The 17,025-nt window shown below is 39.8% G+C and overlaps 1 protein-coding gene across 4 annotated transcripts in view; it reads right to left on the bottom strand.

Annotated features, from left to right (window-relative positions):
- The window catches only part of Pgant5 (polypeptide N-acetylgalactosaminyltransferase 5), an 863,494-nt gene that overhangs the window by 39,219 nt on the left and 807,250 nt on the right, over positions 1-17,025 (bottom strand). For all 4 annotated transcript variants that reach the window (XM_071683219.1, XM_071683217.1, XM_071683215.1 and 1 more), the window contains 2 exons: positions 5,692-5,831; positions 4,481-4,579 (listed from right to left, as the gene is read on the bottom strand). In XM_071683219.1, coding sequence (XP_071539320.1) covers positions 4,481-4,579; positions 5,692-5,831 — 239 coding nt within the window. The remainder of the gene's footprint in view (positions 1-4,480; positions 4,580-5,691; positions 5,832-17,025) is intronic.

Here is a 17,025-nt window from a genome sequence, read left to right as displayed (position 1 = left end):
AGAAAGAAAGAAAAATATATATATATATATCTTTCTTTTCGTACTATTCGCCATTTCCCGCAATAGCGAGGTAGCGTTAAGAACAGAGGACTGGGCCTTTGAGGGAATATCCTTACCTGGCCCCCTTCTCTGTTCCTTCTTTTGGAAAATTTAAAAAAAAGAGAGGGGAGGATTTCCAGCCACCCGCTCCCTCCCCTTTTAGTCGCCTTCTACGACAAGCAGGGAATACGTGGGAAGTATTCTTTCTCCCCTATCCCCATATATATATATATATATATATATATATATATATATATATATATATATATATAAGTATAGATATTCATATTTTGTCTCATCTTAATACCACAAGTAGCCACCTCTTGTACTTCTGTTGTTTATTAGTCTGTCAATTTGTGCACCTATATACCCTAGTCTAGATGACAACATGGGGTCATAATGGAAATGATGAAGGTGGATGGTATTTTAGTACAACAAAATATTTTTCTGTGGTGTACATTCAAAATAATAGGACTTTTCAAGGCGATTGGCTATTGGCAGATTGACTCGGATGGTGTCTCTACCCCTACCACTCCCTCACTAAGCTCCTCTTTCTTATGTTTTCTTTGTTCTTTGTTCCAATATTTATAAGGATCTTATTCATGCCAGTATGGAGTACTGCACATACACACATCGACACTGCATTATGCATGGGGAGCCAATGTATAAAATAAACTATTTTCTAGTTGAATTTATATACAGTTTTAGTAGATAATTTGCTTCCTTTTCTTCTTTATACATTCTTGAAGGTGTGAAGGTACTGATTCTGCCAAGTTCTTAAGATGTAGGTCCAAATTGTGCCACTCTTCACAAATGGCCGCCTCAAGCATGGGAACACTGCTTGTATCCTTCCCTGAAAGTCGGCACTTAATGATGCTCCACAAGTTCTCTATCGGATTGATATCTGGGTTGTATGAAGGCCAGTCACTGATGAAGTCGATTCCACAGTCAGTAAACCACTGCTTCAAAGATTTACCCTATGGCAAGGAGCGCCATCCTGTATGAACATGTCCGCATGGCACTTCTGAAAACAGTTTGGTAAATAGTCCATCAGTAGCTGGAGGTAATTGTGCTGATACATGGTTTGATGTCTGGGCAGTATGACAAGGTCACCAATTCCATAAACAACCCCAAACCATGAGGGAATCAAGGTATTTAACACTAATGAAAGTGTAATTAGGATGAAGAGGGTAACTTCTGGGGTGCCGATAAACATGCCAACTTGGTTCCCAGTTACAAAAAAAAGTGGCTTTGTTGCTCCATAGCATGTGCTTTCACTTGGTCTTATTCAACTGAAGACATGTCTTGGCAAATCTGATCTTAGGCTGCCTCTGCATAAGGATGAGGAGGGGCTTCCTTCGAGCTCGATGGCAGCTGAAGTGCAGGTTATGGTGGATGAGTCAATGAATGGTCCTTACTGACACTTCACCAATCAGTCTTGGATTTTTTCTTTTAAATCCTGTGCTGACAAATGTGGATTATCTTCAAGCTAATGTTTCAGGATGGTTAGTGTGGGTAGTGAAGTCTTTCCAGGTCTTCCCTTGTGCGCTGGTGTCGCCTTACCTCAGCTGTTGCAAAATCTTAATGTCCAACACTCCTTGACATCTTCCTTGCTGGCTTCTGCGCCTTGTACGAACTAATAATTGAAGTTATTCACTCTTTTGTCAAGGCCCATTGCTTTCCCATTGTAGCCAGAGTCTGACTGTTGCTTTCCATAGTTTATGTGTTGAGACCAGCCATATGAGGCTTGCCCATCATCATAGCTCCTCCTTCCCTTGAATAGCAAAATTGTGGAATTCTCTTTTTTCTGTCATCTTCCCCTCTTCCTATAATATTTCTGTTCTTAAAAGTCTTGTCTATAACACATAAGGAGCTCTGATTAATTTCTTCATTCTTTTTCTTACTGTTGTCCTTTCTGCATCAAGGGTGTAAGATATCATGGCAAGGGAGGTAAACCTGAAAATCTCAAGAAGAGGGGTGAATCTGCAGGATGCTAAGGGTGGGAAGCCTTGAGGTGTCATTTACTGTTTGTAGTCGATATGGCTATGTTGACAGACTTGAGTAAGAAACAGCATAATTTGGTGTCTAAGTTTGGGATACTGAGTGAAAGAAGGAAGTTGAGTTAATGCAAATTAAAGGTTATAAGATTCAGGATATGGGTGAGAAAGATTGGTCTGAGTGTGCGTTTGAATGGGGAGAATCTAAAGGAAGTGGTGCACCTTACATAACTGAAAATGGTTATATAAGGCAGCAAATGGAACTATGAGAGCAGAAGTGAACCATAAGGTGGGTGATGGGCACTTACCTATGAGTACCTGCAGAGAGATTTTACCATGGTAATATGTTGCACTCATCACTTAACTTGTATGCTGATGAATGAAGCTTCCCTTGACCTTCTCACTTTATCCCCTCACATCCCTTGCTTGTTGCATAAAGCTTTTTTTTTTTCAGCAGTTACTCCTCTAACATAATTTTCTATTCTAGGTTCTTACATCACCTGGTTTTGAATTTAAATAATCATTCCAACTTTCTTACTGGGCATTCATGTATCTTTTTCTTACATTCTTGACTTAATGATTCTGGTTGTATTAAGGAGTGTGTGATGGAGAAAGGAGAGATGGGTATGTTTGATGGTACAACAGTACTGATGGTGCTATATGGGTGCACCTCTTGGGTCCCATATGTAAAAAAATTGAAGAGGGGGAATTTGTTGGAAATGAAATGCTTGTGTACAGCATGTGGTGTGAGGATGGTTGATTGCATATGGAGTGACAATGTAAGCAGAGTATGACTGAAAGAGATGAACAAGGTGTGCTGAAATTATCTGGATATGGGAAGGGGAAGAGCAAAGACAATTACTAAAAGAATATGCCATTAGTGGTGGAAGCTAGAGGAAGGAGGACACAGAGAAGATGGAAGGATGGAGTGAACAAGGCTTTGAGATACTGGGTTGTATACATGCAGGAGGGAGGTATGGGATAGAAAGAATTGGAGTGATGAAGTATACATGGGCTATCCCAGGGCATACGAAGTGGGCAGGGTAAAGCAGAGAATGGTCTGCGGGGCTTGGTTAGGGAGGATGGCTCTAACTTCAGTGCATTATATAATGACAGTGAGTGAGTGGACATGAGCAAATGAAGCCATTCCTTGTTTGTTTATAGCACCATTTATGGCCAAGTTGGCCACGATTGGGGCATGTTTTGCCTATAGCTTGCTAACTAGTTACTGCAAAAAAAGAGGAAAAAAATGGAGAGAGAGAGATTGCCATTTTTCTGTCAAAGTATTACCCATCAATTACTGTTTCATTTGTCAGAAATTATCACACCATAGTTAAAATATCCAACATAATATAAAATTCTAACCTTACTAAGCTGGTAAACTTATAGATACATAAGTCTAGCCTTAGCTGGTGTGCAGCTAACCAACTTATATGGTGATGAATTCTGCATAATTGGTGAGCTTGTTGGATGAGTGGAGCAGATTACTGAGGGATGATGTCTTTGCTAGTTCCATGAGGTGATTATGACTCAGTCAGTGACTACAACATTACTTTTCAGCATATTTTTCAGGCTACCCTCAAGACACAAAATTGTTATATTTCTTGCATGCATTAAGCATGACAGTTGCATGATTACTAGTGCGTTCTCCTATGACTGAAGAAACTCCATGCCTCAACAGAGCTACATGAACAGTGAAGGTATGTAAGGGAGTTTAATCTTGAAAAAATAGCCACTTAATAAATCACCTGAATGAGAGCATCGGCACTGACATCTTACCTGATCAGGCATAAACAAATCCTAAAAGAAAGCCCAATGGGAAATAACTTCCACCATTAAATATACAACACAGTAGCATATGCATTTTCAATGCAATCATCACCTTGGAATCTTCCTATTCAAGAGTGTCCTGGCTTATAAGGGCACAGTAAAAATAACAGAGACAATTATGGGATGGGTGGGAGGAATGTCTCGGTCTGGTTACTAATATGATGACTTGAAAATATTTGGCATTACTCAACAACAGTTTTCTTTGAAAATTACAAACTACATATATTGTACACTTGCTGCTGTGATATAAATTTATTGGCAAAGCCATTTATCTTTCAATTTTCTACTACGAATCATTTCTTTCCAATAAACGTTGTATGCACGTTTGTTTACTGATAAAGAGCTTAAAGAAATAATAAAGTAAAATTACCACTGGTTTAGTATGTACACTTCCCTTCCCTAAGCCGAAATAACAGTGAGACATTATAAGCTTTGTGGAGCTACTATAGAGGAGTACTTAACAGTGTTAAACAGACAGACAGCAGGGATATTAATAATCAGATGTGAAGCATGCAAAAATCTACAGCCTCTGAAACAACAATGAAGGCTAAAGGAAGGAAAGAACTGCAAAGCAGTAGTGTAAGAAATTAAACACTATTCATCAACTATCATACCTGGTTGCCACCAAGGCCATGGCAATAGCTGGTACCTAGATTCTCTCCACTCTTGCGACCTAAAGTATCCAGGCAGCTCTGCGTATCAGCATTTCGAATCTACAGGGTTCAAATGAGATCAAAAAGTGACAAAGATTAGGCACATGAGCATCAATGTACACTACTTGGAACATTCAGTATATTAAAAACATGCTTATCATAAAGAATAAATTTCTAAGATAGCTATTTGTGAAATATTTAAGAACAACACAATAATTTCCTGCTCTGTCTTGAAATGTGAACACAGATAATTCTGACATTTTTAGCAGTAAACATGACTTTGAAGTCACATCCAATACTTCACAATAATAAGTTCTTTCAAAGAATTAAACCTGCTCTTATACTAGATTTATAGGGCTTTATCTCAATGAAATTTGCTAAGATGCAACATGAAGAAAGTACATTGTCAGTTAACAACGCAGGTTCTTATTCTACACTCTATACACCCAGTTATCTAAGCATTCTGATTTTGCATATCTAATGTTTGTTTGTACAGTAACTGATATTCTATAATTTTAGTGAAATAAACAAACATGAGAATCATAATTCCAGATAATAGAATGGCTTAGAATTCTCAAAGACTCTATTGATAAACTGCATAAACCATGTATATAATTATGAATTACAAAAAAAAAAAATGCATGGGTACCATAAATCTCTTTCCACACTGTGAAAACAAATGAAGCCAACATATTCTTCCTTCATAAACAGTCATTATCTGAAATAATAATATTTGTACCCACAATTCCACTTACTCTCATAATGGAACCACAATGAATGACAAGACGATCTATGCAAGCTATTTTACATATCAGCATCTAATGACAAATAATCCTCTCTCTCTCTCTCTCTCTCTCCTCTGGTATTATAATGAGAATTTCCACAATAAAAGGCAAAGATCTGATAAGGAAAATGTTCAATGTTTACATAAGAAGAAACATGGAACTCTGCTGTGTTGTATGGTCACCAACCAAACAAGCTGAAATAAATAAGTTATGGAAAGTTCATAAAAGTATCAAAAGCAAAAACTGAATGAGAATATGTCCCATTACGAGAGATTTAAAGAACTCACCCTCTAAAGCTTAAAGAGAAAATATGTGATATGGTATTAATGTTCATGATACAAGTACTCCTCTCATTCATCCATAAATAATTTGAAAGGACTAACATACCTCTCCCAAGTAATAATAATCCAGAGGCATCTGTGACTCAGGGTAGATATTTTCCAGAAACCAACGAAAACTTTTGCACTTCAGATCCTGTCGTAACTTCCGTCGGTTACTGACATCACCATAATCAACACTTCGTGCACCTAAACATATTTTGAGAGTAATGTGACACCTGTTAAACTGTAACTTTCACAAATATTCACAGAACACCTGAAAACAATTTTTCATATTGAGACAAATACATATAAATACAACTATATAACAGAATATCATAATGTTTAAACTCAAGACAACATTAATAAAAACTGTATTAAATACAAATATAGTTAACTTTATCAAACAAGGTTTTCATTAGGAAAATTACAAGAAAAAATATGATCAGTTGGATTAAGAAGGGCAAGGATGTAGAGGATCAGACTTCCTAATATGAATTAAATGATAATGATCCCTGTGCATGATATATCTCACTCATTTAAACAATTCATGATAAAAGATAACAATATGATTAACATTTAGCGATTCATTTTTCTACTCAACTAATTGTGTATATATGAAAAAAATCTGTGAAACTGATGAAAAATAATTGCTTTTGAATGATTTCAATAATGATTAAAGGAGGGAAAAGCAAGGAATGTGCATAAATAAAAAGCTGGGTACTGATCAAATCACAGTCATACAGCAACTGTGCAGTGTCAGCATATCAACTACATACAACTAAAAGCCATCTAACTAGTATTTTTAATTAGTATATTCCCAAGCTCCTCTCCAGCTACAAAACATTAGTAAACCAAATCAAATCACAAGTCACAGCACAATTTCTTTAGTCTTCTTTACCACACTGCCTCCACCTACACACCAGCCTATAAATATCAATAATCGTATTTTCATTGTTGATAATTTTCAATATTCTGACTTCATTTTTTCGGATGTTTAACATATTTGTATTGTAAAACTACATTTCGAAATCAACAAATACAAATCAGAAAGTATCAAAGTATAATGCAATGTCCATTATCATTAAAAGTACATATCATATCAGTGATAGTATTCTCAACGAGTAAAGCATTGCACTGTAGATGGGTTGCATGTAGCTAAGCTATTGCCATGCTTGCAGTATTCAGTTCACTGCATAGCAGTCTAGATTGTTAAAATGGTCAAGCACTTACAATCAAACTAAATTCATGGGCTGTGTCTGTCATGCATGGTTATCATTCAAGAATGTAAAGCTGTGTATTTCTCTCCCCTTCACCCATCTATGCAACCTACTTTATCTACAGTCACCTTTGACTAATGTAATAAAAAATTTAAGATGTCTGAATTTTGGATTTTCCATGAATAGAAGAAATGAGATTTCCTACTGATCTGTACCTACATCACAGATTTGTTTTATATCTACCACAGGGATTTAATCATCACTTTATCACTGTGAGTACAGTCTTGTCAAGGAACTTCTCAATCTGAAGGGGTCTGCATTTCCCTACAGCTGGAAGTAGTGCAAAGTTGGGCTACTGGAGCCTTTTGCATGAGGTTGTGAAGTAATCATAAATGTCAATAAACATATAAGTGGGAGACAACAAAAGAAGAATGTATATATATATAATTGTGCTGTTTCCAATGGGGTAGGGTGGCTTTGGGAAAGGATGACGGCGATGTATGTGATAGGGTTGATAGAGATGCTTTATGGAAGGTTTAAGAGAATATGGTGTGGGATTTAAGTTGCTATAAGCAGTGAAAGTTTTTACCAAGGATGTATGGCATGTGTATGAGTAGGAAGAGAGAAGATTGATTCGTTCCCAGTAAATGTTTGTCTGCAGCAGAGGTGTGTGATGACCTAATGGTTGTTTAATTTGTATATGGATGGAGTGGTTAGGGAGGTAAATGAGAGAGTTTTGGAGAGAGGGGCAAGTATGCAGTCTGCTGGGGATGAGAGGGCCTGGGAAGTGAGTCAGTTGGTGTTCACCAATGATAAAGCTCTGGTGGCTGATTCAGGTGAGAAACTGCAGAAGTTGGTGACTGAGTTCAGAAAAGTGAGTGAAGGGAGAAAGTTGAGAGGAAATGTAAATAAGAGCAACGTTATTAGGTTCAGAAGGGTTGAGGGACAAGTTAAGTGGGATGTAAGTTTGAATGAAGAAAAACTGGAAGAAGTTTTTATATCTCTGGGAATGGACTTAGCAGTGGATGGAACCATGTTAGGGGAAGAGAGTCACAGGGTGGGGAAGGAGGCAAAGGTTTTGGGAGCGATGAAGAATGTGTGGAATGAGAGAACGTTATCTCGGAGAGCAAAAATGGGTATGTCAGAATATGGGTTTGTCAGAAAATGGGTTTGTCAGAATAGTAGGTGCGTTGGAAATGAAATGTTTGAGGACAGTAAGTGGCGTGAGGTGGTTTTATCGAGTAAGTAATGAAAGAGTAAGAGAGATGTGTGGAAATAAAAAGAGTGTGGTCGAGAGAGCAGAAGAGGGTGTTTTGAAATGGTTTGGACACATGGAGTGAATGAGAGAAGGATTGACAAAGGGGATATATGGTATAGAGGTGGAGGGAACAAGGAGAAATGGAAGACCAAATTAGAGGTGGAAGGATGGAGTGAAAAAGATTTTGAGCAAATGGGGCCTGAACATACAGGAAGGTGAGAAGCGCGCAAGAAGTAGAGTGAACTGAAACGATGTGGTATACCAGGGTCGACGTGCTGTCAATGGACTGAACCAGGGTGTGCGAAGTGTCTGGGGTAAACCATGTAATGGTCTGTGGGGCCTGGATGAGGATAAGGAGCCATGGTTTTGGTGCATTAAACATGATAGCTAGAGACTGAGTGTGAAAAAATCTGGCCTTTTTTGTTGGTTTTCCAGGTACCATCTCACTGGGCAGGGGGTGGCAATGCTGTTTCCCATGGGGCAGGGTAGCAACAGGAATGGATGAAGGCAAGCATGTATGAATATGGATAATGCATATATATGTAGATGCCTGTGAGTGTGTATTTATATGTATGTATATGTTGAAGTGTATATGTATGTATATGTGTGTGTATGGGCATTTATATATATATATGTGTTCATGACAAAGGGGAATAAAGAGAATAAAAAGATGTTTTGGAAGGAGGTAAATAAAGTGCGTAAGACAAGGGAACAAATGGAAACATCAGTGAAGGGGGCTAATGGGGAGGTGATAATAAGTAGTGGTGATGTGAGAAGGAGATGGAGTAAGTATTTTGAAGGTTTGTTGAATGTGTTTGATGATAGAGTGGCAGATATAGGGTGTTTTGATCAAGGTGGTGTGCCAAGTGAGAGGGTTAGGGAAAATTATTGGGTAAACAGAGAAGAGGTAGTAAAAGCTTTGCGGATGATGAAAGCTGGAAAGGCAGCGGGTTTGGATGGTATCGTAGTGGAATCTATTAAAAAAGGGGGTGACTGTATTGTTGACTGGTTGGTAAGGTTATTTAATGTATGTATGACTCATGGTGAGGTGCCTGAGGATTGGCAGAATGCTTGCATAGTGCCATTGTACAAAGGCAAAGGTTTTAAAAGTGAGTGTTCAAATTACAGAGGTATAAGTCTGCTGAGTATTCCTGGGAAATTCTATGGGAGGGTATTGATTGAGAGGGTGAAGGTATGTACAGAGCATCAGATTGGGAAGAGCAGTGTGGTTTCAGAAGTGGTGGAGGATGTGTGGATTAAGTGTTTGCTTTGAAGAATGTATGTGAGAAATACTTAGAAAAGCAAATGGATTTGTATGTACCATTTATGGATCTGGAGAAGGCATATGATACAGTTGATAGAGATGCTCTGTGGAAGGTATTAAGAATATATGGTGTGGGAGGCAAGTTGTTAAAAGCAGTGAAAAGTTTTCATCAAGGATGTAAGGCATGTGTACGTGTAGGACGAGAGGAAAGTGATTGGTTCTCAGTGAATGTTGGTTTGGGGTAGGGGTGTGTGATGTCTCCATGGTTGTTTAATTTGTTTATGGATGGGGTTGTTAGGGAGGTGAATGCAAGAGTTTTGGAAAGAAGGGCAAGTATGCAGTCTGTTGTGGATGAGAGTGTCTGGAAAAGTGAGTCAGTTGTTGTTCGTTGATGATACAGCGCTGGTGGCTGATTCAGGTGAGAAATTGCAGAAGCTGGTGACTGAGTTTGGTAAAGTGTGTGAAAGAAGAAAGCTGAGAGTAAATGTGAATAAGAGCAAGGTTATTAGGTACAGTAGGGTTGAGGGACAAGTTAATTGGGAGGTTAGTTTGAATGGAGAAAAACTGGGGGAAGTGAAGTGTTTTAGATATCTGGGAGTGGATTTGGCAGCTGATAGAACCATGGAAGCAGAAGTGAATCATAGGGTAAGGGAGGGGGCAAAAGTTCTGGTAGCATTGAAAAATGTGTGGAAGTCAAGAACATTATCTTGGAAAGCAAAAATAGGTATGTTTGAAGGAATAGTGTTTCCATCAATGTTATATGGTTGCGAGGTGTGGGCTAAAGATAGAGTTGTGCGGAGGAGGGTGGATGTTCTGGAAATGAGATGTTTGAGGGCAATATGTGGTGTGAGGTGGTTTGATCGAGTAAGTAATGAAAGGGTAAGAGAGATGTGTGGTAATAAAAAGTGTGTGGTTGAGAGAGCAGAAGAGGGTGTATTGAAATGGTTTGGTCACATGGAGAGAATGAGAGTGGAAAGATTGACAAAGAGAATATATGTGTCAGAGGTGGAGGGAACGAGAAGTGGGAGACCAAATTGGAGGTGGAAAGATGGAGTGAAAAAGGTTTTGAGTGATCAGGGCCTGAACATGCAGGAAGGTGAAAGGCATGCCATGAATAGAGTGAACTAGAACGATGTGGTATACTGGGGTCGATGTGCTGTCAATGGATTGAACCAGGGCATGTGAAGCATCTGGGGTAAACCATGGAAAGTTTTGTGGGGCCTGGATGTGGAAAGGGAGCTGTGGTTTCGGTTCATTATACATGACAGCTAGATACTGAGTGTGAACGAATGTGGCCTTAGTTGTCTTTTCCTAGCGCTGCCTCGTGCACATGAGGGGGGAGGGGAATGTTATTTCATGTGTGGTGGGGTGGCGACGGGAATGAATAAGGACAGACAGTATGAATTATGTACATGTATATATATGTCTGTGTGTGTATATATATGTATACGTTGAGATGTATAGGTATGTATATGTGCGTGTGTGGACGTGTATGTATATACATGTGTATGTGGGTGGGTTGGGCCATTCTTTTATCTGTTTCCTTGCCCTACCTCGCTAACACGGGAGACAGCGACAAAGTATGATAATAATAAATATATAATTCTTTATTATACTTTGTCACTGTCTCCTGCGTTAGTGAGGTAACACAAGTAAACAGACACAAGAATTACCCAACCCACCCACATACACATGTATATACAAAAACGCCCACACACGCCCATATACATACCTATACATTTCAACGTATACATACATATACATACACAGACATATACATATATACACATGCACATATTCATACATGATGTCTTCATCCATTCCCGCCACCATCCCGCCACACATGAAATGACACCCCCCCTCCCCCCACATGCGCGCAACGTAGTGCTAGGAAAGGACAACAAAGGCCACATTCGTCCACACTGAGATCCAGCTGTTATGTGTGATGCACTGAAACCATAGCTCCCTTTCCACATGCAGGCCCCACAAAACTTGCCATGGTTTACTCCAGATGCTTCACATGCCCTCGTTCAATCCACTGACAGCACATCGACCCTGGTATATCACATCGTTCCAATTCACTCTATTCCTTGCACACCTTTCATCCTCCTGTATGTTCAGGCCCTGATCGTTCAAAATCTTTTTCACTCCATCTTTCCACCTCCAATTTGGTGTCCCACTTCTCCTCATTCCCTCCACCTCTGACACATATATCCTCTCTGTCAATCTTTCCTCACTCATTCTCTCCATGTGACAAAACCATTTCAATACACCCTCTTCTGCTCTCTCAACCACACTCTTTTTATTACCACACACCTCTCTTGCCCTTTCATCACTTACTCGATCAAAACACCTCACACCACATATTGTCCATAAACATCTCATTTCCGACACATCCACCCTCCACCACACAACCCTATCTATTGCCCATGCCTCACAACCATATACCATTGTTGGAACCACTATTCCTTCAAACATATCCATTTTTGCATTCTGAGATAACATTCTCGCCTTCCACACATTCTTCAACGCTCCCAGAACCTTCGCTCCCTCCCCAACCCTGTGACTCACTTCCGCTTCCATGGTTCCATCCGCTGCCAAATCCACTCCCATATATCTAAAACACTTCACTTCATCCAGTTTTTCTCCATTCAACCTTACCTCTCAATTGACTTGTCCCTCAACCCTACTGAACCTAATAACCTTGCTCTTATTCACATTTACTCTCAGCTTTCTTCTTTCACACACTTTACCAAACTCAGTCACCAACTTCTGCAGTTTCTCACCCGAATCAGCCACCAGCGCTATATCATCGGCGAAAAACTGACTCACTTTCCCAGACACTCTCATCCACAACAGACTGCATACTTGCCCCTCTTTCCAAAACTCATGCATTTACCTCCCTAACCACCCCGTCCATAAACAAATTAAACAACCATGCAGACATCACACACCCCTGCCGCAAACTGACATTCACTGGGAACCAATCACTTTCCTCTCTTCCTACTCGTATACATGCCTTACATCCTCAATAAAAGCTTTTCACTGCTTCTAGCAACTTATCTTCCTCACCATACACTCTTAATACTTTCCACAAGGGCATCTCTATCAACTCTATCATATGCCTTCTCCAGATCCATAAATGCTACATACAAATCCATCTGCTTTTCTAAGTATTTCTCACATACATTCTTCAAAGCAAACACCTGATCCACACATCCTCTACCACTTCTGAAACCACACTGCTCCTCCCCAGTCTGATGCTCTGTACATGCCTTGACCCTCTCAATCAATATGTGTGTGTATATGAGTGGATGGGCCATTCTTCATCTGTTTCTTGGTGCTTCTTCATCTGTTGCTATCTCGCTGAAGCGAGGTAACAGCGATTATGCATAAAAAAGAATCCCTGGGGATGGATAGAAAGAATACTTCCCACGTACTCCCTGTGTCTCATTGAAGGTGACTAAAATGGGAGGGAGAGGTGGGGGGGCCTGGAAATCCTCTCCTTCCTCTTTTAATTTTCCAAAAGAGGGAACAGAGAAGGGGGCCAAGTGAGGATATTCCCTCTAAGGCTCAATCCTCTGTTCTTAACGCTACCTCACTGATGGGGGAAACGGCAAATATGTATGAAAAAAAAAAAAAAAAAAAAAAAAAAAAAAATATATATATATATATATATATATATATATATATATATATATATATATATATATATCCTGGGGATAAGGGAGAAAGAATACTGCCCATGCATTCCCTGTGTGTTGTAGAAGGCAACTAAAAGAGGTGGGAGTGAGGAGCTGGAAATCCTCCCCTCCTATTTTACTTTCTAAAAGAAGAAACAGAGAAGGGCCAAGTAAGGGATTTTTCCTTCTAAGGTTCAGTCATCTTTTCTTGATGCTACCTCGCTAATGGAAGAAATAGCGAATGTATGAAAAGAAAAAAAAAATATTTTCTTTGCCATTTCCCATGTCAGTGAGATAGTACAAGAAACAGATGAAGAAAGGCCACATCTGCTCACATCCATTCTTTAGCTGCAATGTGTAATACACTGAAACAACAGCTCTTTATCCACAACTAGGCCTCACAGAACTTTCCATACTTGCTCACCATTTTCTGTGTTAGCAAGATAATGCAGGAACAGACAAAGAAACGCTTCATTTGCTAATAGCCATCTCTAGCTATCGTGTGTAATGTATTGAAATCACAGCCCCCTATCCACATCAAGTCCCTACAGATCTTTCCATGGTTACCCCTAGCTGCTTCACATACCCTGGTTCAGTCCACTGACACCATGTCCCATGTAAACCACAACACTGCAATTCACTCTATCCAATGTATGCCCTTCTCTCCTGCATATTCAGGCCCTGAGCACTCATAATCTTTTTCAATCCATCTTCCCATCTTTGGTTTTGTCTCCCCCTTCTCCTTGTCTCCTCAACTTCTCACATATATATCATCCTTGCCAACCTCTTTTCACTAATATTCTCCTTATGTCCAAAATATTGTAGCTCACCAGCTCTCTCAACCATACTTACTACCACATCTCTCTCTTATCCTTCTATTACTTACTTGATCTAACCACCTCGCACAACATTTGTCCTCAAACATTTCATTTCCATCACATCCACCCTCCTCTGCACATTCTCATACCTCACACTGATATAACCTCATTGGGATTGCTTTATGTTTCAAAAACACTCACTTTCACTAATCCATATAATGACCTCTCATTCTACACATTCCTTTAATGCTCCAAGAACCTTGTCCCCACCTAACACACCCAACACATTCACCCTCCTCCAAACAGCTGTATCTATAGCTCATGCCTTGTATCCTTATACTATTTTTGGGACAACTATTCCTTGAAGCATACCCATTTCTGTCTTCCTCGATAAAATTCTCCCTTTCAACACATTCTTCCTTCAGTGCTCTCAGAACTTTCACCCCCTCACTCACCCTATGACTCCACTTCCAGGGCTCCATTTGCTGCTATGTCCACTTCCAGGTATCAGAGAACTTCACTTACTCAAATTTTTCTCCATTCAAAATTAGACTCAACTAACCTTGCCCTCAACCCTGCTAAACCTAATAACCTTACTTTTATTCATATTTACTCTCAACTTCCTCCTGTTACAAACTTCCAAACTATGTCAACTTCTACAGTTTCTCGCTTGAATCTGTCACCATTGCAGAATCATCAGCCAACAAGAACTGATTCACTTCCCAGGACCTCTTATCCCCCAAAGAGTGCAACTCACTCCTCTCCCCAAGGTTCTTGTATTTATCTCACTCTGCCCCATCCATACACAAACTGAACAAACATGGTGGCATCACACATTCCTGCCACAGACCAACCTTCACTTGGAGCCATTCACTCTCCTCTCTTCCTACTCTTATACAATCCCTACACCCTCCACAAAACCTCTGATTCTAGCAGTTTCCTCCCACACCATATATTCTTGAGATCATCCACAGGACATCATCATCAACCCTATCATATGCTTTCTCCAGATCCATAAATACCACATACAAATCCATCTGTTTCTCTAAGTATTTCTCATACACATTCTTTAAGGCAAACATCTGATCCATACACCCTATACCAGTACTGGTGGCAGATTTGAGTGATGAACTGCAAAAGTTGGTGACTGAGCTTCGAAGAGTATGTGAAGGAATGAAGTTGAGTGTAAATGTGAATAAAAGCAAGGTTATTATGTTTAAGAGTTGAGAGACAGGAGGTTATTATTTTTAACAAAGTTGAGAGAGAGGTTAGTTGGGGTGATTTTGAATGGAGAAAAATTGGAGGAAGTAAATGTTTTAGGTGTCTGGAAGTGGAATTGGCAGCAAATGCAACAATGGAAGCAAATGCGAGTCATTGGGTGAGGAGGAGGCAAAAGTTCAGTGAGCTCTGAAGAATGTGTATAAAGAGAAAACAATATCTGGGAAGACAAAAATGGATATGCCTGAAGGAATAGTAGTCCCAACATTATCAAATGGATGGGAGGCATTTGCTAGAGATGATGCAATGCAGAAAAGCGTGGATGTGTTGGAAATGTTTGAGGATATCATGTACTGTGATGTGGTTTGATCAAGTAATGAAAGGGTAAGAGAGATGTATGGTAATAAAGAGTGTGGTTGAGGGAGCTGAGAGGGTGTGCTGAAATGGTTTGGACATATGGAAAGAATGAGTGAGGAATATGTCAGAAGTTGAGGGAATAGGGAGAACGGGATCACCAAACTGAGATGAAATGATGGGGTGTAAAAGATTCTGAGCAATCAGGGCCTAAATATGCAGGAGGGTGAAAGGCATACATGGGACAGAGTGAATATGAATAATGTGGTAGACTGGGATCAACATGCTGTCAATGGATTGAACCAGGGCATGTGAAGCGTCCAGGATAAACCATGGAAAGATCTGTGGGGCTTGGCTGTGGAAATGGAGTTATGCTTTTGGTGCATTACACATTACAACTAAAGACTGGATATGAGCAGATATTGTCTTTCTTCATTTGTTCCTGGCACTACCTTGCTAACATGGGAAATGATGATACAGTATCAAAAAGTAAGAGAAAGAACAGAGGAAAAATTTTTCCCACTAAGGCTCAAGTATTTGTTCTGGATGCTACCTTGCTCATCCAGGAAACAACAAACAAGTATGAAAAAGAAAATATATACATACAGGTGTTACTGGACTCTGCCTGCTTAAGGATATACTCTGAGAGAAAAGCCACCCTGCTTCAGTTTACACTCTGAGAGAAAAGTCACCCATGGCAAGTATGTATCACTGGGAGTACAATCTCATTTAAGAACTTCTCACTCCAAAGGACCCTACATTTCCCTGTAACTGGAGGTAGTGCAGCAGTGGGCTGCCAGGAGCTTCAAAAAGGTTCTGGGTAAAACCAGGACTTTCACAGAAATTGATTCTGAGGCAGGGTAGCATGTATATGTGTATATGTTGATGTATATGTATGTATATGTGTGTGTATGGGCACTTGTGTATATATAGGTGTACATGACTGGATGGGCCATTCTTTCTTTCTTAGTTTCCTGGCGCTACCTCACTAACGCAGGAAACGGCAATCAAGTATTATACTTGATTGCCGTTTCCAGCGTCAGTGAGGAAGTGCGAGGAAACACACAAAGAAAGACCCATCCACTCATATACACATACACACCCATACATGTATATATACATACATATACATATCAACATACACACACACACACAGAGCCATAAACAAATATACACATGTACATATTCATACTTGCTTACCTCTGGCGCCACCCACCCCACAGGAAATAGCATTGCCATCCCCTGCATCAGCGAGGTAGTGCCAAGAAAAGACAAAATAAAGGCTACATTTGTTCACACTCAGTCTCTAACTGTCATGTGTAATGCACCAAAACCACAACTCCCTATCCACATCCAGGCCGCACAGACCTTTCCATGGTTACCCCATACGTTTCACATGCCCTGGATCAGTCCACTGACAGCTTGTTGAGCCCGGTATACTGTATCATTCCATATCACTCTATTCCTTGCATGCCTATCACCCTCCTGCTTGTTCAGGCCCCAATCGCTCAAAATCTTTTTCACTCTATCCTTCCACCTTCAATTTGGTCTTTCACTTCTCCTTTTCCCTCCACCTCTGACATATATAT

The sequence above is a fragment of the Panulirus ornatus genome, chromosome 36 (genome assembly GCF_036320965.1).
Source record: "Panulirus ornatus isolate Po-2019 chromosome 36, ASM3632096v1, whole genome shotgun sequence".
NCBI classification, from domain to species: Eukaryota; Metazoa; Arthropoda; class Malacostraca; order Decapoda; family Palinuridae; genus Panulirus; species Panulirus ornatus.
The sequence above is the reverse complement of the archived record's forward strand: the minus strand, read 5'-3'. Positions and strand labels throughout refer to the sequence as shown.